Below are 25,081 nucleotides of genomic sequence, written 5' to 3' on the forward strand. Positions count from 1 at the left end.
GAGGTTTCATTTTAAAGTTTAGGTTGCATATTGTCTGCCAACATTAAGAGAAACATTGATCCCATGGAGGGAATGAAAAGGTCAGGTAGAAAAAAGAACAAGTAGAACAAATAGACAAAAAAAACCATACAAAATAAAATCTATAAAGGCTAACATATTCGTATATTGAAACAAATGTTACTTTTCACATTTCATTTTGTTGCCATTGAGGATTATTCAAATTTTAATTTTAATTAATTTAAGCACAAACATACAGAACGTAACATTCATCAAACAGAATCAATCACATTAAACAATTTAATTTTATTCCGTCTTATTCTTGAACACGGGAGTGTGCACGGCTCGTTTGTCGAATAAGATGAACCCGCACCCACCCACGCCTATCACCACAGTCAATCTTGATACTTTGCAATAACCACAAGCTGACGCACTCAGCAGCGACTTGTGTGAATGTGCCGCAGGTCTTATGTCGAACGTGCTCGATATAGACTGTCGAACGAAGTGAAAGGTTTAGTTGTTCAACTGGGAAGAATTCTCTTCCCAGAGAGAAGATGAAAAATAGGCCATCATAAGTCAATTTTTTGTTTTTCGTTTTAATAATTCAGTGGGTTGAGGAGGAAATGTGCATCGTGCACACTGCTAACATAAACTGTCTTTATGCACGTTCACAGCTACACATAAATAAGGCTACAAAACACATGAAACAAGCTATTTACACAGAATGTCTGTGGATGTCACTGGTTATCTTCTCAGTGCAGTTTTCTCTTTTTGAAGATTTGAGTGTGCAGCCTCAAACTATCACTATAAAGGTTGCTTCTGATTTCTCGTGGCTCGAAATTCAGCGTCAGTGAAAAAGATCTGCCGTCATCTCTGAAGCAAGTTTTGTTTTTCCCTCCTCACGAGGAGGCTGCAGCAGAGAGCAGGCACTTGCTTTTTCGGTCGATGAAGTGTCCTTGTGACTGAGTGCTGTCCCAGCTCTGCTTTAAGGCCTGCCGGTCCAGCTTGTTGAGTCCCTGAGAGCAAAGAAGGAGATCCTGGACCAGCTCTGACAAACCATCCAGACCTGCACTGTCCCAGGGGCCGGACACCTGACAGCCTGCGTGCGAAGCGATGAGCAGAAAAGTGTTTACTCTATAAATGAATTAATGAAATTCCAGCTATGGCTTATTTCAGCTCACCCTCTGAATTTTGTATAATTTAATAGGCCCCTATTAAAGGTACCCCACAGAGCTTTTGACCACTATCTTTACAAGCCATCATCAAATCATTCAGACATAACTTATCAGTGTATTCATTCCCTCTCCAATAGTCACATTCTTTAATCCCTCTGTTTTGTCCAGTATCAATATGTACTGTCTATGTTCCACATCTTACTTCAAGGCAAATTATGCTTAACATATTTCTAACATACATTATAGTAATGGGTCACCAAAGGCAAAGAAGAAGACTGCTAGCAGAAAAACACGACGGGTAAGCGATGCAAGTTTTAAATCCTTCCAAATAAATTGGCACCATAAATTTTTAATGTGAAAAACAACACATTCAACACGTTTATTGAGCCTCCAGGAAACATAAGGTGAGAAACAGTGAATACAAACCAAACTAATGTTCAAACTCCACAGGGTAACACATACGCACACAAATTTCACATACTCACCTTGAAGATTTAGAACGGTCAAGGGTCGATGAGCCTCTCTGAGCGAGGACAGGATGTTGTGAAGTCCCGCTGAGGTAACAGACGGGTTTCCTGACAGGTTCAGACTCACCAGAGTGGGACAAGAAGGCAGGCACCTGGAAGTCCAACGAGTTAAACAAAGAAACTGATAATTGCAAATAATAGGATGGCAGATCAAACCACTGGAATCTCAAACTAAAGAATTTTCTTTTACTGTGAAAAAGAGCTCTTGATTCAGTGCTAATGCAGACAGCGTGACATTAATCCAATCAACTAAAATAAGGCAAATGAAATGTCATCACTAACAGCATGACTCTGCACACGTGTTCACAGATTAACATAAAGACCTTTGGCAGCCTGCTTAGAAGAAATCATTACACCATCATTATGAGCCATGTGTGCTCTCACAGAAAAATGGGGCAGCATAAACACACACACACACACACACACACACACACACACACACACACACACACACACACACACACACACACACACACACACACACACACACACACACACACACACACACACACAAACCTGGCCAAGGTGGCAACACTGCTGTCCGTCAACCCGTTTGCTGCCAGACTCAGGTGGGTCAGCGAACACTCGTCCTATGAGGAGGTAAATGCTTTGATTTATTTGCACCCTTTGAGAATCAGAATTGGCGAAGAAGAGTGAAACTCTTCTTCAACTGTTTGTGTGCACGGTGCAGCACATGACTTACCTGTGACAGGACGTTGGTGAGGTGTTCCAGCGGCAGGTAATCAGCAGGAACCCTGCCGACGGCAGACAGGTCCAGGTGTGTGAGACAGTGGAGGGGCAGAGTCTTTAACACCAGCTCAAAGCCGGTGGAGCCCAGTGCATTGTGGGATAGACACACCGATTTCAGGTGGCCCGTGCCTGAAAGGCCAAAGGAAATTAAATAATTAATTTACTCATTTTAAACCCTACAAAACATTTTCCCAAGCTGAAATAGATTCCATAAATTCTATATTTGTGCTCAATATCCTTTTTAGCCAATCCAACCTGTTAACTCATCCCTTTTGTAAACATCCTGCAGTGTTTTCAGTCAAGCTGAACACTGACTCTAGTGGCGACTCACCTGTCAGAGCGCTGGCTAGCAGCAGTCGATGCTGCTGCAGGAAGCGAGCAGTGAGGCCGCAGGCCTGCAGGGACAGCTTGGCTAACAGAGGGCAGCAGGACAGCAGACAGGACAGGGACTCAGACACACCGTCCCCAAGCGGGTTCATGCTGAGGTCCAGCTCCTCCAGGCACTGCGAGAGGAAGCCACAAACAGCATTCTCAGAAGTGCGTGTTGTTTGAGAGGACGCCGTGTTTGGACACTGGTTTGTGACACTTCCAGCACAGCACACTGGGAGGGGTTGCGATTTCAGTTTTCACCCTGAAGTGCAAATACAAACTTTGACAAATGCTGTCACACTAAAACTGCATTCATGAGTGAACTCGAAATGCAAGGGCAATAAAAAGGCATCCCCCTTAGCAGCAGGTCATCATAACCAAAACTATCAACTGCGTGAATCAGCAACTGTTAAATATAAACCTGAAACTAGACACTGAAAGTCAGTTCACCCAAAGAGCAATAACAAGAAAACATATTCTTACACACTCCTTGGCTTAGTCACACAGATGGACTTGAGTTTCTGAGATGACAGACTCTAAGAATCTTGCATCGTGTTTTTTCATACAGCAGACACTATCTGCACAGCTAAGAGTAGTGAGAAAACAGTGAGAGAGTACATAAAAAATATTCGAAACTACAATCACTGTACAGAATTTCATGTTTTTTACATTCAAAGCCTCTATTGAACTTTTAGTCAGAAACAACACAGGTAGCCACCACTGGAATCTAACTCTACAAATGGCATAATACTCATCGTATTAGTGTTGTGCAGAAGTACTGTGTTTAAACAGTATGAATAGGCATGGAAAAAAAAGCTGTGCTTTATTTGAATGCTGATTTAGAATTTGAATGTCAATGTTATGAATGAAGCTTCAAACCTTAAAAAATATATATTAAAAAAATCATACAAAATAGAATGAAATATTTGGTACAGCCTTAACTAGTGTTGATCTTCAACACAATCTGGATCCAAGCAGTCACATTTATCCAATCCAATTATCTCCGAAAGCTGCCCAGCTGCATGCAATCACAGAGGAAACGCTGATGGCAGCAGGTGGAATGAAAACAGACTCGCCCAGCTGGGCTCTTTACCGGAAACGCAGGATGGCTCTGCCCCTTCAAAGCGTTGACAGCCTTCTCCAGCCCTTCTCCTGTAACCTGACAGGCAGAAATGTCCAGCAGACGAAGCCGAGGCATGGTAACTGTTGTGGCAACCAGCTCGGGGATGAGGTTATCGTGGAGACGGTTGCCAGAAATGCGCAGCTCGGTGAGGCTGGTCTGCAGTTTTAGGGCACGAAGGAGCGGGTTGAGGGAAGAGGGGGCCAAGCTGAGGCCACACACCGACACAGAGGAGCTCCCGTCCTGCACCTCACACAGCCGGGTCACACGCTTGTTCTCGTCTGCAGGGAGACAGAGGGGCCATGCTCCAGGATGGGCTGTCAAAATGTGTGTGTCTGCGTTTGTGTGCGTTTGTGTGTGTTGCTCACCCACTGCCAGGCTGTGACAGGCCTTCTTGTAGCGCTCAGGAAGAGGAGGGAGATCCCAGGAGCAAACTTCAGCCAGAACCTGCAACAAAAAAAAACACAATTATACTTCTGTTCTGCTGTGAATAAGTCATCTTACAACATGTGAGGCACTTTTTCCTCTATGTCTGGCCTCACCTCCTCATTGGTGTGCAGGACAGCCAGCAGCAGGTCCTGCGGGGAGAGCAGAGCGCCTTCCTTCTGCAGGGAGAGGCGAGGCAGGAGGCCACATTTCTGGTAGTAGCGCTGAGCGGCCTGCTCGCACAGCCACAACACAGTGCAGGAGTCGGCCTCGCTGGAGCACAGTGCATTGAGCGTGAGAGTACGCTGATAACAACATGCAAAAAGCAGCGCGGTTTTGAAGAAAACACGTAATGACATATGACATATATACCAACCTTTGTGGAACTGGGATGAGGAAAACATCTTCCTGGACTCTGACCCTCATTCTGATTGGTGGAGGCAGTGATGCGGGCATGGGAGCAGCCAAGGTTTGAGCTGGAGGCTGAAATTGGCAAATTAAACAAACATACAGCTCATGAGATGTACTGTTTTCAATTGAGTATTTGTCAAGAATAATATTTTTTTGTTCTAAACAGCGTTCCAGCGTTTTGGGAATCGGGGTTGTACTGTTGAACCCAAATCTTGAAATTAAATCAACACTAAGATCTGCAAAGGCTGAAACCGAAACTGTGTGATGTGACCCTTGCAAAGTCATGAGGTGAAATGTGAAATACACAAAAGGCAGTCAAGATCGAAGATAAAGCTGCTAGAGCTGCAGCAGCGTCTAAAAATGACGCAGCCTTCCTGATCGTCTGTCTCATTTCCCACCACATTCATCACTGTCCAAAGTTAATCAAGACAGAAGACAGATTCCTGACAAACGATGTTCCAGTTACGGCTCCTGGTGATGCCGAAACATGAGTAATGGTCTAGCTGACGTCAACGTTTTCTGAATTTTCACTTTGACTGTTTTGAACTCGAAATGAGTCATTTTATAGATACCATTAGTCAAGTCAAATAAAACTGTGTTGTGTGTATTTTTCTAGATGTGACTCCATCACATAAAGGGCAGGAAACAGAGACTAGTCCTCACATGCATGTGTATTTGTGGTGGCGGGGGCGTCTGTGGCCTCATGTCGTCGTCATCTGTAACTGTGGGGCTGTGTGACCTGTTGACCTCTCGACGAGCCAGCCTGACCATCCCGGGCATCTGAGTCATTTTGACCTGGTGAGGCTTCAGAGAGCTGTTCTTTTTCAGAGAGAGACTCCTGCTGGACGAGGAAGAAACTGCAGAACCTAAGGGGAGAGAAGAGCACAATAAAGGTAAAACAAAGAGATGTGGAGTGACATAAAATGGATGAAAATAATGAAATTGTTACTTCTGGAGGTCGTGTCAGAGTTAAGGTGCTTGTTTTGACTTCTGGTGGCTGAAGACATTACGATGTCGTCCCCTCTAATCCCATTCTGTTCCACTCGAAACCTCTTCTTCTTGGGCTGGATGTCCTCCAAATCATCCTCCAGCCAGTCATCAGCCAGATACTCCTCCTCTGGAACCAGGGCTGATTTGCTGCCGGATGACACAGCAGGTGTGCTGGAGAACTGAGGCTGTGACAGAGCCTGGAAACGGCTTTTGGCGCTGCCTAAGCCTCGGATGGCGCTTTGGTACTGCTCTCGTGCAGAGACAGACAGCGCAGGCGCCTCCCTGACACTTTCTCCATCTGAGTTGGGGATCGACTTGGTTTCTTTGTTTGGGGGGACCTCCTTTTGATTCGAGGCTGCTGGGAAACCGTGTCTGGGACGGACGGGTCGGAGTGGACTGATCGGGTATTCAGAGTCGCTGTCATCTGAGGAGCTGCTGTTATTCTGAGGAAGACATATACGCACCAATCATGTACCGTAATTGCAAATCTGAAGAATAAAGAGTTGTCTAATTCCAATGAATCCAAAACATTTGTAAGAAGAAATTATGCAGTGTGAAGTATTTTTCTATAAATCAGCCAGAGCTTACCCCATACAGGACAGCAGCCTCTGTTCCTCTGGCTCTGTGGCGCTGCGTCGAGCCTTTGCTCTGCCACCGTTTGGGGCTGGCAGGTGCTGCCTTCACCTCTGAGTTCCTGTTGGTCCGAGGCCAGTCTTGGCTGGAAGAGCAGCACCCCCCAGAGGACGACAGCGGCTCTGAGTTCTCGGCATCAAACAGCTGGCTGTCCTGCAGGGCATCGAAAGGTTTGGCTGGGGCCGGAGCAGCAGGCACTGTGGTAGACAGAGATAAGTGGGCAAAACAGCGTTTAAAAGGATGTTTAACAGGCAAACCGAGGCTAAACTGGTATGACGACGCAAAGGCCTCACCTCCCCCTGCGAGTGCCTTCCTCAGCAGTCTCTCTGTTTCCATGCACTCCTGCTTGGTGTCCTGGTCCAACTCTTTGCTGTACGTCCTCTGCCACTGACGCAGGGTGTCCATGGCGGTGTCCCCCTGACAGAGGATGGTGACAGCATGAGACAGATTAGCCCCAATCGGATGGGATTCATCTTTCTCTGATAGGTGGGGTGATTTCAATATTCCATGTCAGTGATTTTAACAGGAGCACTTTATATTAAGGCACGCATTAACTATTAGCATGCAAATCAGTAATACACTAGCTCCGTATTAGTCATTATAAAGCACTTGTTTATTCTGGGGGTTAGTGTTATTAAGATCATAATTCATGTACAACAGCTTCCTAACTGACTGTCAACAAGTAGTTAATAGGAGGTTATTGAGGAAAAACCTAGTTAATGGCCTAGTAGTAGAAGATGGTGATGCAGAATACATCATTAATAAGTGCTTTATAATGACTAATAAAGAGCCAATATGCTACTAATATGCATGCTAATAAGGAGCAAGTTAATGGTGAATATGTGTACCTTCATATAAAGTGCTCCTCATCTGTGGTGAATATGTCTGACCTCAGTAAGGCAACTTGGACAACTTTTCAAACACCCCCTAGTCTGTAATAATTAAATCGCAGTTAAATAATTACTGGTCCAAGCACATTGTTGATGAGGGTCACATGGTTTTCCCACAGCATCATTTTCTATCAGAGAACTGGCTCAAATGCCACGCACACACACCTTCGAGTTGCGTAAGGTGACAGAAGCCCCTCGTTCCACCAGGAGCCTTGCCACTTTAAAATTGCCACAAGCGAGGGCATCGTGGAGAGGGGTCACCCCCTCACACAAGGGACCGCCAGGATCGCTGATGTTAGCACCGCGTTCCAGCAGCACGGCCACAACCTCTGGGTGACAGGAAGAGAGAAAAGATGAGAGAGGATTTTTTTTTTCAGCTTTTAAACAACATTATACAGCACTCATCTTAAATTAGTTACCATAGTGACCGTGGTTGCAGGCCTCATGAAGGGGAGTCCAGCCACAGTAGTCTCTTGGGTTCACTGGGTGACCCTGACATACAGAAAATCATTAATTATCACACAATCCAGGTTGACTGATGTTATAATTTGCTTGTAAGATCTTTATGAATGTTTCAAACAGAGACATTAAAAGAAAAGGCATGTTTTCTGTGTAGTCAATATTTAACAGGCTGAGGCCTGAAGCTCTTTTCAGTCCAAGAAGCTCATTATTTGACTTCTGCTGAGTACAGTTAAGATATTTTTCAGTTAACTGAGGATTGTACTCTCATCTGTCTGACTTTCATTATGTGTGTGTTTTGATTCTGCTGTTGTTTGGGCCACATTTCCAATGATGGGACTGTGGAGTGACTTTTTTTTTTAAAAAATATCCACCGACTGCACAGACAAGGCAGTTAGGGCTCTGGTCACATCTTAAAACGTAAGAAACAACAATTAAACTTGACAGTTCATTGTTCATTCATCATGTTGGAGACAAAAATTAAGGAGAACAATCCAAACATGTCTCTGTGTTTTTAAAGCTTCTCGTCCATGTTTGCTTCAGAGTTTAAACATAAATGAAACACCACTGAATGAACGGTGATTATTTTCAAAGTACAAGTTCAGCCATGGAGACACCATCTGAGCCTACCTACGCCACATACGTGCTACATTACGTTTGACAGTATGTAGTTTGTGTCTCCATTATTGTGCAGACCGTCTAACATTAGGGTGCAGTCGGATCCCTTGATTGTTGTCATCATTGTATGCTTTTCATGCATTGTTACCTGAAGGTACTACATTGTGTCATCACGTGACCACCATCACCCCCTCTGGTCCTCAGCACGGCACACCACAGGGTTGTGTGCTCAGCCCAGCCCTCTTTACCCTTTATTTTATCATCTTTCGTATCTTTCTTATTGTTTCTAACATGGGGGTTGCAATGCTAATTTCATTGACATGTTATGCTCAGTGACAATAAAGACGATCTTGAAAGTATGTAGTTTGTGTCTGCATTATTGTGCAGACTGTCTAACATTAGGGTACGGTCGGATCCTTTGATTGTTGTCATTAATTGTATGCTTTTCATGCATTGTAACCTGAATGTACGACATTGTGTTTTCATGTGACCACAAAACACCTGCCCCGTGTGAGGGTTGAACTCACGACCTTCAGATTATGAGACTGACGCGCTGCCTACTGCGCCAACGAGGCTCCAAAACATGAAATATTGTGATCGAGACGACTTGTCACTGTTGCGACTGTGGAGTAAGGCAATTTGTTCTAAATGTCCGCCTACTGTACAAACAAGGAAGTTAGGGCTCTGGTCACATCTTAAAACATGAGCAACAACAATTAATCTCGACAGTTCATCCATCATGTTGGAGACAACAATTGAGGAGAACGATCTGAACATGTCTCTGTGTTTGCTTTTTCATTTGCAAAGCTTCTCGTCCATGTTGGCTTCAGAGTTGAATGCTGACAAAAGAGGGCAAGCGCAGGTTGATAATATTGCAGTGCATGCGCTACTCAGGTCAGTCAGTGGTGAATGTGTCTGCATGGATGAGCCTGAGTTATGTTGGCAGATATTTACGTTGCATCATGTAGAACCATTTACGTTGCATCATGTGGCGTAACAGTAACGTCCGCCTACTGTACAAACAAGGAAGTCAGGGCTCTGGTCACATCTTAAAACGTGAGCAACAACAATTAAACTCGACAGTTCATCCATCATGTTGGAGACAACAATTGAGGAGAACGATCTGAACATGTCTCTGTGTCTGCTTTTTCATTTTCAAAGCTTCTCGTCCATGTTGGCTTCAGAGTTGGCCGTTGACATGAGGTGTGTTGTCAGATATTAAAGTTGCATCGTGTAGAACCAAAACGAGCAGCTTAGATGCTGAACAGAGAACAGCCCTCAGACTCTTGCAGATGCACAGTCAGTAATGAAACACCACTGAATGAACGGTGGTATTTGCATGTTTCAAAATACAAGTTCAGCCAGGGAGACACTAATTGACCCTTCCTACGTCACATACATGCTACATTACATTGACAGTATGTAGTTTGTGTCTCCATTATTGTGCAGACTGTCTAACATTATGGTACGGTCGGATCCTTTGATTGTTGTCACCAATTGTATGCTTCTCATGCATTGTTACCTGAGCATACTACATTGTGTCATCACATGACCACAAAACACCTGCCCCGTGTGAGGGTTGAACTCACGACCTTCAGATTATGAGACTGACGCGCTGCCTACTGCGCCAACGAGGCATGGAAACGTGAAAATTGTGATCGAGACGATCGAGTCGCTACTCAGGTCAGTCAGTGGTGAATGTGTCTGCATGGATGAGCCTGAGGTATGTTGGCAGATATTAACGTTGCATTATGTAGAACCAAAACGAGCAGCTTAGATGCTGACCTGAGAACAGCCCTCAGACTCTTGCAGATGCACAGTCAGTAATGAAACACCACTGAATGAACGGTGGTATTTGCATGTTTCAAAATACAAGTTTGGCCATGGAGACACTAATTGACCCTTCCTACACCACATACATGCTACATTACGTTTGACAGTATGTAGTTTGTGTCTCCATTATTGTGCAGACTGTCTAACATTATGGTACGGTCGGATCCTTTGACTGTTGTCATTAATTGTATGCTTTTCATGCATTGTAACCTGAATGTACGACATTGTGTTTTCATGTGACCACAAAACACCTGCCCCGTGTGAGGGTTGAACTCACGACCTTCAGATTATGAGACTGACGCGCTGCCTACTGCGCCAACGAGGCTCCAAAACATGAAATATTGTGATCGAGACGACTTGTCACTGTTGCGACTGTGGAGTAAGGCAATTTGTTCTAAATGTCCGCCTACTGTACAAACAAGGAAGTTAGGGCTCTGGTCACATCTTAAAACATGAGCAACAACAATTAATCTCGACAGTTCATCCATCATGTTGGAGACAACAATTGAGGAGAACGATCTGAACATGTCTCTGTGTTTGCTTTTTCATTTGCAAAGCTTCTCGTCCATGTTGGCTTCAGAGTTGAATGCTGACAAAAGAGGGCAAGCGCAGGTTGATAATATTGCAGTGCATGCGCTACTCAGGTCAGTCAGTGGTGAATGTGTCTGCATGGATGAGCCTGAGTTATGTTGGCAGATATTTACGTTGCATCATGTAGAACCATTTACGTTGCATCATGTGGCGTAACAGTAACGTCCGCCTACTGTACAAACAAGGAAGTCAGGGCTCTGGTCACATCTTAAAACGTGAGCAACAACAATTAAACTCGACAGTTCATCCATCATGTTGGAGACAACAATTGAGGAGAACGATCTGAACATGTCTCTGTGTCTGCTTTTTCATTTTCAAAGCTTCTCGTCCATGTTGGCTTCAGAGTTGGCCGTTGACATGAGGTGTGTTGTCAGATATTAAAGTTGCATCGTGTAGAACCAAAACGAGCAGCTTAGATGCTGAACAGAGAACAGCCCTCAGACTCTTGCAGATGCACAGTCAGTAATGAAACACCACTGAATGAACGGTGGTATTTGCATGTTTCAAAATACAAGTTCAGCCAGGGAGACACTAATTGACCCTTCCTACGTCACATACATGCTACATTACATTGACAGTATGTAGTTTGTGTCTCCATTATTGTGCAGACTGTCTAACATTATGGTACGGTCGGATCCTTTGATTGTTGTCACCAATTGTATGCTTCTCATGCATTGTTACCTGAGCATACTACATTGTGTCATCACATGACCACAAAACACCTGCCCCGTGTGAGGGTTGAACTCACGACCTTCAGATTATGAGACTGACGCGCTGCCTACTGCGCCAACGAGGCATGGAAACGTGAAAATTGTGATCGAGACGATCGAGTCGCTACTCAGGTCAGTCAGTGGTGAATGTGTCTGCATGGATGAGCCTGAGGTATGTTGGCAGATATTAACGTTGCATTATGTAGAACCAAAACGAGCAGCTTAGATGCTGACCTGAGAACAGCCCTCAGACTCTTGCAGATGCACAGTCAGTAATGAAACACCACTGAATGAACGGTGGTATTTGCATGTTTCAAAATACAAGTTTGGCCATGGAGACACTAATTGACCCTTCCTACACCACATACATGCTACATTACGTTTGACAGTATGTAGTTTGTGTCTCCATTATTGTGCAGACTGTCTAACATTATGGTACGGTCGGATCCTTTGATTGTTGTCACCAATTGTATGCTTCTCATGCATTGTTACCTGAGCATACTACATTGTGTCATCACATGACCACAAAACACCTGCCCCGTGTGAGGGTTGAACTCACGACCTTCAGATTATGAGACTGACGCGCTGCCTACTGCGCCAACGAGGCTCAAAAACATGAAAATTATGATTGAGACGACTTGTCACTGTTGTGACTGTGGCGTAACGGGATTTGTTCTAAAAGTCCGCCTACTGTACAAACAAGGAAGTCAGGGCTCTGGTCACATCTTAAAAAGTGAGCAACAACAATTAATCTCGACAGTTCATCCATCATGTTGGAGACAACAATTGACAACGATCTGAACATGTCTCGTGTTCGCTTTTTCATTTGCAAAGCTTCTCGTCCATGTTGGCTTCAGAGTTGAATGCTGACAAAAGAGGGCAAGCGCAGGTTGATAATATTGCAGTGCATGCGCTACTCAGGTCAGTCAGTGGTGAATGTGTCTGCATGGATGAGCCTGAGGTATGTTGGCAGATATTAACGTTGCATTATGTAGAACCAAAACGAGCAGCTTAGATGCTGACCTGAGAACAGCCCTCAGACTCTTGCAGATGCACAGTCAGTAATGAAACACCACTGAATGAACGGTGGTATTTGCATGTTTCAAAATACAAGTTTGGCCATGGAGACACTAATTGACCCTTCCTACACCACATACATGCTACATTACGTTTGACAGTATGTAGTTTGTGTCTCCATTATTGTGCAGACTGTCTAACATTATGGTACGGTCGGATCCTTTGATTGTTGTCACCAATTGTATGCTTCTCATGCATTGTTACCTGAGCATACTACATTGTGTTTTCACGTGACCACAAAACACCTGCCCCCTGTGAAGGTTGAACTCACGACCTTCAGATTATGAGACTGACGCGCTGCCTACTGCGCCAACGAGGCATGGAAACATGAAAATTGTGATCGAGACGAGTTGTCACTGTTGCGACTGTGGAGTAACGCCATTTGTTCTAAATGCCCACCAACTGACAAACAAGGAAGTCAGGGCTCTGGTCACATCTTAAAACGTGAGCAACAACAATTAAACTTGACAGTTCATCCATCACGTTGGAGACCTCCGTATTGTCCTATGTTCAGTTCTGCACTGACGCTGTCCTCCCTGTTAAGACCATCACAGTGTCCCCCAACCAGAAACCGTGGCTGGACAGCACAGTGCGGTCCCTGCTGAAAGCCCGGGACACTGCCTACAGAACTGGTGACAGGCTGGCTTATAGCAGGGCTCGAGCAGAGCTGAAGAAAGGAATTAAGCAGGTCAAGCTCCAGAAAAAAACAAAATTGAAGATCACTTCAACAACAACAACGCCCAGAACATGTGGAGAGGCATCAGAACCATGACGGACTACAAGCCTAAAACTCAGCTCACCAGCCACGACTCCACCCTGCCTGACACCTTAAACAGCTTCCCTGCCCGCTTCGACACATCAGGCAGCAGAGAAGCCATACACCTACCCCGGCTGGAGGAGCAGCACCAGCTCCTCGTCCTGCAGCAGCACCAGGTGACATCCACCCTGAGGAGGATCAACACCGGCAGAGCTACAGGACCGGAAAAGGTGTCAGGCAAGACTTTGAGAACATGCGCTGACCAGCTAGCAGGAGTGTTCCTGGACATCTTCAATTTGTCCCTGCAGCTGTCTATGGTTCCTGAGTGCCTCAAGTCCTCCACCATCATACTGGTACCAAAGAAGACATCCATCATCTGCCTGAATGATTACCGGCCTGTTGCTCTGACCCTGGTAATCATGAAGTGTTTTGAGCGGATTATTCTCAAGCACATCAGAGGCTTCATCCCCTCGGACCTACACAGCCTTCAGTTTGCCTACAGAGGGAATCGGTCCACAGAGGATGCTGTCTCCATCACCCTGCACACAGCCCTGACCCACCTGCAGCAACCCAACACCTACGTCAGGATGCTATTTGTAGACTTTAGCTCAGCTTTCAACACTGTCATTCCAGGAAAGCTGGTGCTGAAGCTACACGCAGTGGGTCTGCCTGCGTCACTGTGCCACTGGATCAGAGACTTTTTCACCAACAGGCCTCAAGTGGTGAGAATAGGGAACACAACATCACCCCCTCTGGTCCTCAGCACGGCACGCCACAGTTCGCCTACAGAGGGAATTGGTCCGATTGTTGTCATCACTTGTATGCTTTTCATGCATTCTTACCTGAGCATGCTACATTGTGTTTTCACGTGACCACAAAACACCTGCCCCGTGTGAGGGTTGAACTCACGACCTTCAGATTATGAGACTGACGCGCTGCCTACTGCGCCAACGAGGCTCAAAAACACAAGTATTGTGATCGAGACGAGTAACGCAATTTGTTCTAAATGTCTTCTTACCGTACAAACAAGGAAGTCAGGGCTCTGGTCACATCTTAAAACATGAGCAACAACAATTAAACTCGACAGTTCATCCATCATGTTGGAGACAACAATTGAGGAGAACGATCTGAACATGTCTCTGTGTTTGCTTTTTCATTTGCAAAGCTTCTCGTCCATGTTGGCTTCAGAGTTGACCGCTGACAAAAGAGGGCAAGCGCAGGTTGATAATATTGCAGTGCATGCGCTACTCAGGTCAGTCAGTGGTGAATGTGTCTGCATGGATGAGCCTGAGGTATGTTGGCAGATATTAACGTTGCATTGTGTAGAACCAAAAGGAGCAGCTTAGATGCTGACCTGAGAACAGCCCTTGGACTTTCACAGATGCACAGTCAGTAATGAAACACCACTGAATGAACGGTGGTATTTGCATGTTTCAAAATACAAGTTCAGCCATGGAGACACCATCTGAGCCTTCTTACGCCACATACATGCTACATTACTTTTGACAGTATGTAGGTTGTGTCTCCATTATTGTGCAGACTGTCTAACATTAGGGTACGGTCAGATCCTTTGATTGTTGTCACCAATTGTATGTTTTTCATGCATTGTTACCTGAATGTACTACATTGTTTTCACGTGACCACAAAACGCCTGCCCCGTGTGAGGGTTGAACTCACGACCTTCAGATTATGAGACTGACGCGCTGCCTACTGCGCCAACGAGGCTCAAAAACATGAAGATTGTGATCAACAGAAGCTGTCACTGTTGCGACTGTGGAGTAACGCCATTTGTTCTAAATGTCCGCCTACTGAACAAACAAGGAAGTCAGGGCTCTGGTCACATCTTAAAACGTGAGCAACAACAATTAAACTTGACAGTTCATCCATCATGTTGGAGATCTCCGTATTGTCCTATGTTCAGTTCTGCACTGACGCTGTCCTCCCTGTTAAGACCATCACAGTGTCTCCCAACCAGAAACCGTGGCTGGACAGCACAGTGCGGTCCCTGCTGAAAGCCCGGGATACTGCCCACAGAACTGGTGACAGGCTGGCTTATAGCAGGGCTCGAGCAGAGCTGAAGAAAGGAATTGAGCAGGCCCACAACGAGACCCACTACAGAGAGGAGATACACCAGCTCACGGGAAGAAAGGAATTAAGCAGGCCAAGCCATGAAAAAAAAAAACTAAATTGAAGATCACTTCAACAACAATGCCCAGAACATGCGCAGAGGCATCAGAACCATAACGGACTACAAGCCTAAAACTCAGTTCGCCAGCCACGACCCCACCCTGCCTGACACCTTAAACAGCTTCTTTGCCCGCTGCAACACATCAGGCAGCAGAGAAGCCATACACCCACCCCGGCTGGAGGAGCAGCACCAGCCCCTCGTCCTGCAGCAGCACCAGGTGACATCCACCCTGAGGAGGATCAACACCCACAGAGCTACAGGACCGGATAAGGTGTCAGGCCAGACTTTGAGAACATGCGCTGACCAGCTAGCAGGAGTGTTCCTGGACATCTTCAATTTGTCCCTGCAGCTGTCTATGGTTCCTGAGTGCCTCAAGTCCTCCACCATCATACCGGTACCAAAGAAGACATCCATCATCTGCCTGAATGATTACCGGCCTGTTGCTCTGACCCTGGTAATCATGAAGTGTTTTGAGCGGATTATTCTCAAGCACATCAGAGGCTTCATCCCCTCGGACCTACACAGCCTTCAGTTTGCCTACAGAGGGAATCGGTCCACAGAGGATGCTGTCTCCATCACCCTGCACACAGCCCTGACCCACCTGCAGCAACCCAACACCTACGTCAGGATGCTATTTGTAGACTTTAGCTCAGCTTTCAACACTGTCATTCCAGGAAAGCTGGTGCTGAAGCTACACGCAGTGGGTCTGCCTGCGTCACTGTGCCACTGGATCAGAGACTTTTTCACCAACAGGCCTCAAGTGGTGAGAATAGGGAACACAACATCACCCCCTCTGGTCCTCAGCACGGCACGCCACAGTTCGCCTACAGAGGGAATTGGTCCGATTGTTGTCATCACTTGTATGCTTTTCATGCATTCTTACCTGAGCATGCTACATTGTGTTTTCACGTGACCACAAAACACCTGCCCCGTGTGAGGGTTGAACTCACGACCTTCAGATTATGAGACTGACGCGCTGCCTACTGCGCCAACGAGGCTCAAAAACACAAGTATTGTGATCGAGACGAGTAACGCAATTTGTTCTAAATGTCTTCTTACCGTACAAACAAGGAAGTCAGGGCTCTGGTCACATCTTAAAACATGAGCAACAACAATTAAACTCGACAGTTCATCCATCATGTTGGAGACAACAATTGAGGAGAACGATCTGAACATGTCTCTGTGTTCGCTTTTTCATTTGCAAAGCTTCTCGTCCATGTTGGCTTCAGAGTTGACCGCTGACAAAAGAGGGCAAGCGCAGGTTGATAATATTGCAGTGCATGCGCTACTCAGGTCAGTCAGTGGTGAATGTGTCTGCATGGATGAGCCTGAGGTATGTTGGCAGATATTAACGTTGCATTGTGTAGAACCAAAAGGAGCAGCTTAGATGCTGACCTGAGAACAGCCCTTGGACTTTCACAGATGCACAGTCAGTAATGAAACACCACTGAATGAACGGTGGTATTTGCATGTTTCAAAATACAAGTTCAGCCATGGAGACACCATCTGAGCCTTCTTACGCCACATACATGCTACATTACTTTTGACAGTATGTAGGTTGTGTCTCCATTATTGTGCAGACTGTCTAACATTAGGGTACGGTCAGATCCTTTGATTGTTGTCACCAATTGTATGTTTTTCATGCATTGTTACCTGAATGTACTACATTGTTTTCACGTGACCACAAAACGCCTGCCCCGTGTGAGGGTTGAACTCACGACCTTCAGATTATGAGACTGACGCGCTGCCTACTGCGCCAACGAGGCTCAAAAACATGAAAATTGTGATCAACAGAAGCTGTCACTGTTGCAACTGTGGAGTAACGCCATTTGTTCTAAATGTCCGCCAACTGAACAAACAAGGAAGTCAGGGCTCTGGTCACATCTTAAAACGTGAGCAACAACAATTAAACTTGACAGTTCATCCATCATGTTGGAGATCTCCGTATTGTCCTATGTTCAGTTCTGCACTGACGCTGTCCTCCCTGTTAAGACCATCACAGTGTCTCCCAACCAGAAACCGTGGCTGGACAGCACAGTGCGGTCCCTGCTGAAAGCCCGGGATACTGCCCACAGAACTGGTGACAGGCTGGCTTATAGCAGGGCTCGAGCAGAGCTGAAGAAAGGAATTGAGCAGGCCAAGCTCCGGAAAAAAACAAAATTGAAGATCACTTCAACAACAACAACAACAACGCCCAGAACATGTGGAGAGGCATCAGAACCATGACGGACTACAAGCCTAAAACTCAGCTCGCCAGCCACGACTCCACCCTGCCTGACACCTTAAACAGCTTCTTTGCCCGCTTCCACACATCAGGCAGCAGAGAAGCCATACACCTACCCCGGCTGGAGGAGCAGCACCAGCCCCTCGTCCTGCAGCAGCACCAGGTGACATCCACCCTGAGGAGGATCAACACCAGCAGAGCTACAGGACCGGAAAAGGTGTCAGGCAAGACTTCGAGAACATGGGCTGACCAGCTAGCAGGAGTGTTCCTGGACATCTTCAATCTGTCCCTGCAGCTGTCTATGGTTCCTGAGTGCCTCAAGTCCTCCACCATCATACCGGTACCAAAGAAGACATCCATCATCTGCCTGAATGATTACCGGCCTGTTGCTCTGACCCTGGTAATCATGAAGTGTTTTGAGCGGATTATTCTCAAGCACATCAGAAGCTTCATCCCCTCGGACCTACACAGCCTTCAGTTCGCCTACAGAGGGAATCTGTCCACAGAGGATGCTGTCTCCATCACCCTGCACACAGCCCTGACCCACCTGCAGCAGCCCAACACCTACGCCAGGATGCTATTTGTAGACTTTAGCTCAGCTTTCAACACCGTCATCCCAGGCAAGCTGGTGCTGAAGCTACACGCAGTGGGTCTGCCTGCGTCTCTGTGCCACTGGATCAGAGACTTTCTCACCAACAGGCCTCAAGTGGTGAGAAAAGGGAACACAACATCATCCCCTCTGGTCCTCAGCACGGCACACCACAGGGTTGTGTGCTCAGCCCAGCCCTCTTTACCCTTTTTACTCATGACTTTGCTGCCATCCACCCCACCAACACAGTCGTGAAATTTGCGGACGACACTATAGTAGTGGGTCTAATATCAGATAACAACGAGACCCACTACAGAGAGGAGATACACCAGCTCACGCAGTGGTGTTCAGCCAACAACCTGGTGCTGAATACAGGGAAGACCAAGGAGGTCAATGTTGATTTCAGGAGGTCCAGAAAGACAGATCACGCCCCCCTCCAGAAGTGGTGGAGTGTGTGGACTGGATCTTTTTCCTCAGCAAACTGAAACAGACTGGACTCTCCTCTCGGCTGCTCGTCGACTTTTACAGGGCCACAATTGAAAGGATCCTCTGCCTTAGTGTGACAGTGTGGTATGGCAGCTGCACGGCACAGGAGAGGAAAAAACTGGCACGGGTGGTTAAAACTGCACAGGGCATCATGGGCTGCCCCCTTCCTCACTTAGACTCTATATATGAAGGCCGGGTCAGGAAGAGGGCAAGATCCATCGCCACAGACCCCAGCCATCCGGGCCACAGACTGTTTGTACCGCTTCCATCAGGAAAGTGGTACAGGAACATCCGCACCACCACCAACAGACTGAGGGACAGCTTCTTCCCCAGAGCTGTCAGAGCTATTACCCCCAGCAGCCCCTCACTGCAGTGAGAGACTGTGAGAACTATAAGCCACTACACACTGCACTTTTACACCTACACCTCCACCTGCACCTTCTGTGTACTTAACATTTAAGTACACACACGCTTAACTAAATGGTCAGCCATTTACACTCAGTATATACATTTTAGTATATTTCAGCAGCTGTTGGTATATTTTATTGTTTATTGTTTTAGTATATTCTTATTGTCTTAGTATATCTTCATTTCTGGTATATTTTCATTGCATTTACGTATATTTGTATCTGCATGTTAGTTTATTTTATTCTAGTATCTTTATTTTATTTTATCGTCTTTCGTATCTTTCTTATTGTTTCTAACATGGGGGTTGCAATGTAAATTTCATTGACATGTTATGCTCAGTGACAATAAACACGATCTTGAAAGTATGTTGTTTGTGTCTCCATTATTGTGCAGACTGTCTCACATTAGGGTACAGTCGGATCCTTTGATTGTTGTCATCAATTGTTTGTTTTTCATGCATTGTTACCTGAACTCACGACCTTCAGATTATGAGACTGACGCGCTGCCTACTGCGCCAACGAGGCTCGAAAACATGAAAATTGTGATTGAGACGACTTGTCACTGTTGCGACTGTGGCGTAACGTGATTTGTTCTAAAAGTCCGCCTACTGTACAAACAAGGAAGTCAGGGCTCTGGTCACATCTTAAAAAGTGAGCAACAACAATTAATCTCGACAGTTCATCCATCATGTTGGAGACAACAATTGAGGAGAACGATCTGAACATGTCTCTGTGTTCGCTTTTTCATTTGCAAAGCTTCTCGTCCATGTCGGCTTCAGAGTTGAATGCTGACAAAAGAGGGCAAGCGCAGGTTGATAATATTGCAGTGCATGCGCTACTCAGGTCAGTCAGTGGTGAATGTGTCTGCATGGATGAGCCTGAGGTATGTTGGCAGATATTAACGTTGCATTGTGTAGAACCAAAAGGAGCAGCTTAGATGCTGACCTGAGAACAGCCCTCAGACTCTTGCAGATGCACAGTCAGTAATAAAACACCACTGAATGAACGGTGGTATTTGCATGTTTCCAAATACAAGTTCAGCCATGGAGACACTAACTGACCCTTCCTACACCACATACGTGCTACATTACTTTTGACAGTATGTAGCTTGTGTCTGCATTATTGTGCAGACCGTCTGACATTAGGGTACGCTCGGATCCTTTGATTGTTGTCACCAATTGTATGTTTTTCATGCATTGTTACCTGAATGCACTACATTGTGTTTTCACGTGACCACAAAACACCTGCCCCGTGTGAGGGTTGAACTCACGACCTTCAGATTATGAGACTGACGCGCTGCCTACTGCGCCAACGAGGCTCAAAAACATGAAAAATTATGATCGAGATAATTGTCACCGTGACTGGCGTATATTGATTTTTTTTTTTCTAGATGTCTGCCTGCTGTACAAACAAGGCAGTTAGGGCTCTGGCCACATCTTAAAGGGTGAGCAATAACAATTAAACTTGGTGGTTCATTCATCACGTTGGAAACATCAAATGCTTACTGGCTTTATTTGTAAAACTTGTGCATGTTGTCTATAGAGTTGACTGTCGACAAAACAGGCCGAGCACAAGTTGAAAGGAACATGAGACTACCAATCTAAATGTAACAAAGAAATTATACCACAGCGCATGCGGCAGTCAGTTTAGTCAGTGGTAAATGTGTATGCATGGATGAGCGCGAGGTATGGTGTCAGAGACTTACGCAGCACAGTGTTAAACAAGCAACGACCAGTGGAAGAGATGCTGGCCTGAGAGCAGTTCAGTTGAGACAATTACGGATGCACAAGCAACAGTGAAATGTGACTGACAGAATGGCGATGTATGTGTGGTCTTTCCAAACACGAGTTCAGCCACAAAAATGCTGCTTATTTTTTAAAAAAAACTGATGAATCTCCTTGATCTCACCTGCTCTACCAGATACTGGACCTGCTTCAGGTTTCCATCTATACACGCTCTGTGCAAGGACGTCTCGCCCTTCTCATTCCTCTTGTTCCACTAAAACAGGAAAACAGATACAAAAATGGCCAAGGGTGAAACTCTCAACATGTGGAATACAAAGATGAGACGACTGCTTGTATGAAGTGATATATGACTCACCCTTCCTGCCTTTCTCCTTCCTGATACCATCTTGTCATAACCCTCCAGATCTTCGTCTATCATATGAAAAGTCATGCAAGACAAATATAAAACGACTTAACTGTGAAAAATTGGTCTTGAGATGTCAGGGGGGCAGAATGCCAGCAAGTCGACAATGCACAGTCTACCTGAGTCTGAGAGAACAACATCGCTGTCATCCAGAGGTTCACTGTTGTCCATCTCCTCCTCTTCATCCTCCTCACCATCGCTCCCGTCTGCACTCCAGCCCTCAGCAGCACACACCTCCTGCAGCCTCGCCTCTGTGTCGTCTACCATTGATGAGCCGCATCGTCTCTGGGACGCCAGCCAGAGCCTCAACGCGCGTTTCTGGTGGAGGCAAAGCCAGCTGTCATTCCCAGACAACTTAAATCTTTGCAAAGTGTTCAAAGTACTATTCTTTAACTTAATAGGCTGTTTTTTTTCAACTTTCAGCTGCTCAGTCCAGCTCACCTGAAGTCTGGCCTGCCCAGACCTCTGAGCGCAGTGTGAGGCTTTACTGTAGCTGCCGTCTACGTCCTCGAAGGCACAGCCGCTCTCCTCCTGAGCTGCTGCGATGTTCAGCCAAGTGCTACACTCCTGATTTAGACACATGCAAGTGATTAAATTACATGCAGAAGTATGAGCAGCCCATCAAGGTTTATTATATATCATAATGATACTATTGTAGTATATTGCAATTATGTTTCAATCATTAATTCAGGTCTTCTCCTCCAATATAATTTATAAAGAGAGCGATGTTGAGTGAAGATACATTGATACCTCCGTCGAGCTGCCCTGCCGTAAAGCCAGCTCCTGTCTGTAGTGCTCCACTGCTTTGCTGTGCTGTCTCAGGTCTGTGTAGGTCGCAGCCAGGGACACGTGGATGACAGCCAGCTCCCTGGCAGGCTTTCCCAAAGCCACAGCGCCCTTTAGCTACACCACACAGACAACACAGCGTAACATAATTAATTGCGGTGACGTTCCGCTATGTGGAAAAACTCAGTTTGGAGAGGAGTTGAAGCACAGTGATTATTGGGGGCTAAAGTAAAGATTAAAACATTATTTACCTGAGTTTGATATGCATCCAGAGCTTTGCTGTAGCAGCCAACCTTACAGTAAAGGTCCCCCAGCTGCTCTGCCAGCCCCACGGCCTGATGGGAGCTCAGTCTTTTTCCCTGATCCTCCCCCATCTCTTCCTCTAATTTACAGCCCTGGTCCGCTGTGAAATTCAAACAAATCAGGACACCAACTTCAGTTGTCGTAGTCCAAAAATCTTTTAAAGTAAAATAATCGACAAGACTGAGTAGGTGAATAAAAAAAAGCTATTTCACCATATTTGAAAGCTTTCTTTACTGCCTGCCTGTCCAGTGGCTGCTGGGAACCTAGCTGGAGGGCTTTTTTCAGAGACCGTCTGGCCGCTACGAAATCACCCAGAGACAGCTGCACCTGTGGACGAATGTCATGGAAACGCACATGTTACTAAATATACAGCCGTGACAATAGAAAATGGGTTCGTTGGGTTGAATGCGATTGGACTATTTTTGCGGTGTGAGTTCATGTTTTTCATTGTATCAGGTGTGAGATCATACCTTGCCAATACAGTGAAAGCACTCGCTCTCGCTGAACTTATCTTTGATCTTCCTTGCACACTCTTTGGCCTGTTCAAGGCAGCGCACAGCATTAGACTTTTGATCATTACGGAAGTAGATGTTGCCCAGGTTTAAGTTTGCACGGTAGAGATCCTCCAGCAGCTCACTCTTCCTTTAATGGGATAAGAATGGAGAAAGCACAAAGCAATACTTTAAGGTAAGCCCTTTTGTGATAAAGTACACTTGCTGTATTTGTTAAGTATAGTTTAGGATGTTCTTACTCTGCAATAAAGACACTCCGTCGGATAAAGTCGCTGCAACGTTTGGGCTCCCCCAGATGATCACAGACCAGACCAAGATTGAGGAAGAGACGTGCCTTCATCTCACTAATCTCTCGCCTTGACACAGTCCCTGGAGGTGAGAAAAATTAAAAATGTCACAACAAACACATAATACAAAAACTACAGGCACTACATAATTTCATACACTCCACAAGAGGATGAAAACAAGCAGACCTTCCAGACAGTCATCCACAATGCCCAGGCTCTTCCTGAATGCGTCCTCTGCCTGCTCTAAACTGTTTCTTGATTGGTCCGACTCATAACGGAAGAGGTAAGTTCGACCAATGGTGGCCAGCGCCCTTTGCTCCTCAGCATGATCCCTGACAGAACGAGCCAGGTCCAGGTGACGCCGCTGGTGCTGAAGAAGAAAAATATAAACCCCTGCATTTGTATCCCGACTGTACTGATGTTAAGATGGTGCATTTTTGATAAAACAGACCTACTACTATCTACTCACTTTCAAAGCAGCCTCAATGTTGCCCATCTCTGCGTAGCACTCTCCTATCTTACGATTGGCCACAGCTCGCCCAATCACATCGTTTAGCACCTCAGAGAGCGCCAACTCCTGCTGGTGCTCCGTGATGGCAGCCTCATAATCACCTGGGATACACATAAATTCATGTGTAGTTTGTAAACGCATACAGGCTGAGTTTAAAAGCTATGAGCTGTGTCTACATCACCTCCATCTGTACATTTTAAAAATTATGATGAGTAACTCTGTATATTCTGCATGATCTGGACATGTTACTGCTGTCTATTCAGTTTGAAAACCTCTGATCAGTGTCCTTGTATATGTACATTTTATGTCCTTATCCCTATATTGAATATGATATATGCAGATTCCTATTACTGAAACATTTCCTCATTGAACAGTAGATTAAATGTTGTGATCCTGTGCCATATGAAGCACTCACCATTCCTGGACAGCAGCTCTCCCAGCTGATTGCAGATGCTGGCCTCCTCTTTTAAGTTGCTGCTGTTCTGCGCTTTGCTCTTTGCTTTCTGCAACTCTACAGAGTGAGTAACACATTAAACCTTTACGTAGCAACAGTGTAAAAAACGTGAGTTAAAAAACGACTTCCAACTTGCAAAGCAGTAAGATCGACACTTACGTTTTATCTCCCGTGAGGAGCTCATGTTGCCTCAGGTCTGACCGGCGCTAGCTAACAGGTAGCTACAACTCACAGCTGGGAGTAAATGGCAACGCAGCGCGCTCCGCTTTAGCTTCGCGCTAGCTAAACGCTAGCTAAACTGCCAAATACTAAATGAACAAAATAAACCGCCTTCTCAGTTCATTCCCACTGATACACGTCTTTGCGTGTCCATTAGTGTCCCCGCTGTCATTAATTCATCCGATCGGGTTCGGTGTCTCATCAAATAGCACTACACAGTAAACATTTCAGTCAACATCCTTTTTCTTTAGCTATTAGTTCTCTGTAAACTTTACATGCCCCGCCACTAATGCGTAAACCAATGGCTTCACTGTTGAAGCATTGGCTAAATTTACCCTGATCTGAAGCTCGCAGGCACAAACTCCGCCTCACTCGCCGTTAATAAGGGTCCTGACTCGTGTATCCAACCCTGCCCTCAACCCTGATCATCTGCTAAAACCTAGTACGTAAACATGACGCATACGTTTTGTTGACGTTTCGTTTAACTGTGGCTCTAAAAGAGAGGAATCCTGTCTGTCTGACAGGCGAAATTCAGGGCGTCAAAGGGCACATACACTAATGCCGAACGTTCATTGGCTCACGCCTGAGCATGTCGTATTTCCACATAGAGGCTCAATATGGGGATTTATAGCAC

General features: G+C 45.7%; 1 protein-coding gene and 11 non-coding genes across 12 annotated transcripts; all 12 read right to left on the reverse strand.

Annotated features, from left to right (window-relative positions):
- Positions 1 to 313: 313 nt before the first annotated feature.
- tonsl (tonsoku-like, DNA repair protein) lies at positions 314 to 24,635 on the reverse strand. The gene is made up of 28 exons (XM_041953967.1): positions 24,388 to 24,635; positions 24,190 to 24,285; positions 23,733 to 23,875; positions 23,450 to 23,633; positions 23,216 to 23,345; positions 22,935 to 23,106; positions 22,677 to 22,791; positions 22,413 to 22,564; positions 22,126 to 22,278; positions 21,817 to 21,942; positions 21,495 to 21,693; positions 21,328 to 21,383; positions 21,136 to 21,225; positions 7,708 to 7,780; positions 7,454 to 7,617; positions 6,692 to 6,815; positions 6,354 to 6,595; positions 5,725 to 6,208; positions 5,439 to 5,641; positions 4,741 to 4,847; positions 4,481 to 4,637; positions 4,307 to 4,385; positions 3,912 to 4,219; positions 2,781 to 2,952; positions 2,403 to 2,578; positions 2,216 to 2,289; positions 1,658 to 1,791; positions 314 to 1,096 (listed from the first exon to the last, which is right to left on the reverse strand). Exons 1-28 carry the CDS (start codon positions 24,410 to 24,412, stop codon positions 897 to 899), a joined length of 4,338 nt encoding a protein of 1,445 aa, XP_041809901.1. The 5' UTR covers positions 24,413 to 24,635; the 3' UTR covers positions 314 to 896.
- trnam-cau lies at positions 8,868 to 8,940 on the reverse strand. The gene has a single exon. It is a non-coding gene; the product is annotated as a tRNA-Met (tRNA).
- On the reverse strand, positions 9,930 to 10,002 carry trnam-cau. The gene has a single exon. It is a non-coding gene; the product is annotated as a tRNA-Met (tRNA).
- On the reverse strand, positions 10,451 to 10,523 carry trnam-cau. The gene has a single exon. It is a non-coding gene; the product is annotated as a tRNA-Met (tRNA).
- trnam-cau lies at positions 11,513 to 11,585 on the reverse strand. The gene has a single exon. It is a non-coding gene; the product is annotated as a tRNA-Met (tRNA).
- trnam-cau lies at positions 12,034 to 12,106 on the reverse strand. The gene has a single exon. It is a non-coding gene; the product is annotated as a tRNA-Met (tRNA).
- Positions 12,823 to 12,895, reverse strand: trnam-cau. Its single transcript has one exon. It is a non-coding gene; the product is annotated as a tRNA-Met (tRNA).
- Positions 14,218 to 14,290, reverse strand: trnam-cau. The gene has a single exon. It is a non-coding gene; the product is annotated as a tRNA-Met (tRNA).
- Positions 14,986 to 15,058, reverse strand: trnam-cau. Its single transcript has one exon. It is a non-coding gene; the product is annotated as a tRNA-Met (tRNA).
- On the reverse strand, positions 16,447 to 16,519 carry trnam-cau. Its single transcript has one exon. It is a non-coding gene; the product is annotated as a tRNA-Met (tRNA).
- On the reverse strand, positions 17,215 to 17,287 carry trnam-cau. The gene has a single exon. It is a non-coding gene; the product is annotated as a tRNA-Met (tRNA).
- trnam-cau lies at positions 20,473 to 20,545 on the reverse strand. The gene has a single exon. It is a non-coding gene; the product is annotated as a tRNA-Met (tRNA).
- Positions 24,636 to 25,081: the final 446 nt, after the last annotated feature.

Source organism: Chelmon rostratus, chromosome 15, assembly GCF_017976325.1.
Source record: "Chelmon rostratus isolate fCheRos1 chromosome 15, fCheRos1.pri, whole genome shotgun sequence".
Classification (NCBI taxonomy): domain Eukaryota; kingdom Metazoa; phylum Chordata; class Actinopteri; order Chaetodontiformes; family Chaetodontidae; genus Chelmon; species Chelmon rostratus.

Coding starts and splice junctions, on each gene's coding strand:
- tonsl (XM_041953967.1), bottom strand. CDS start 24,412: ATGAGCTCCTCACGGGAGATAAAAC. Junction 2,290..2,402: donor TCACCAACGTCCTGTCACAG/GTAAGTCATGTG, acceptor ACCTCCTCATAG/GACGAGTGTTCGCTGACCCA. Junction 1,792..2,215: donor AGTGTTGCCACCTTGGCCAG/GTTTGTGTGTGT, acceptor TTGGACTTCCAG/GTGCCTGCCTTCTTGTCCCA.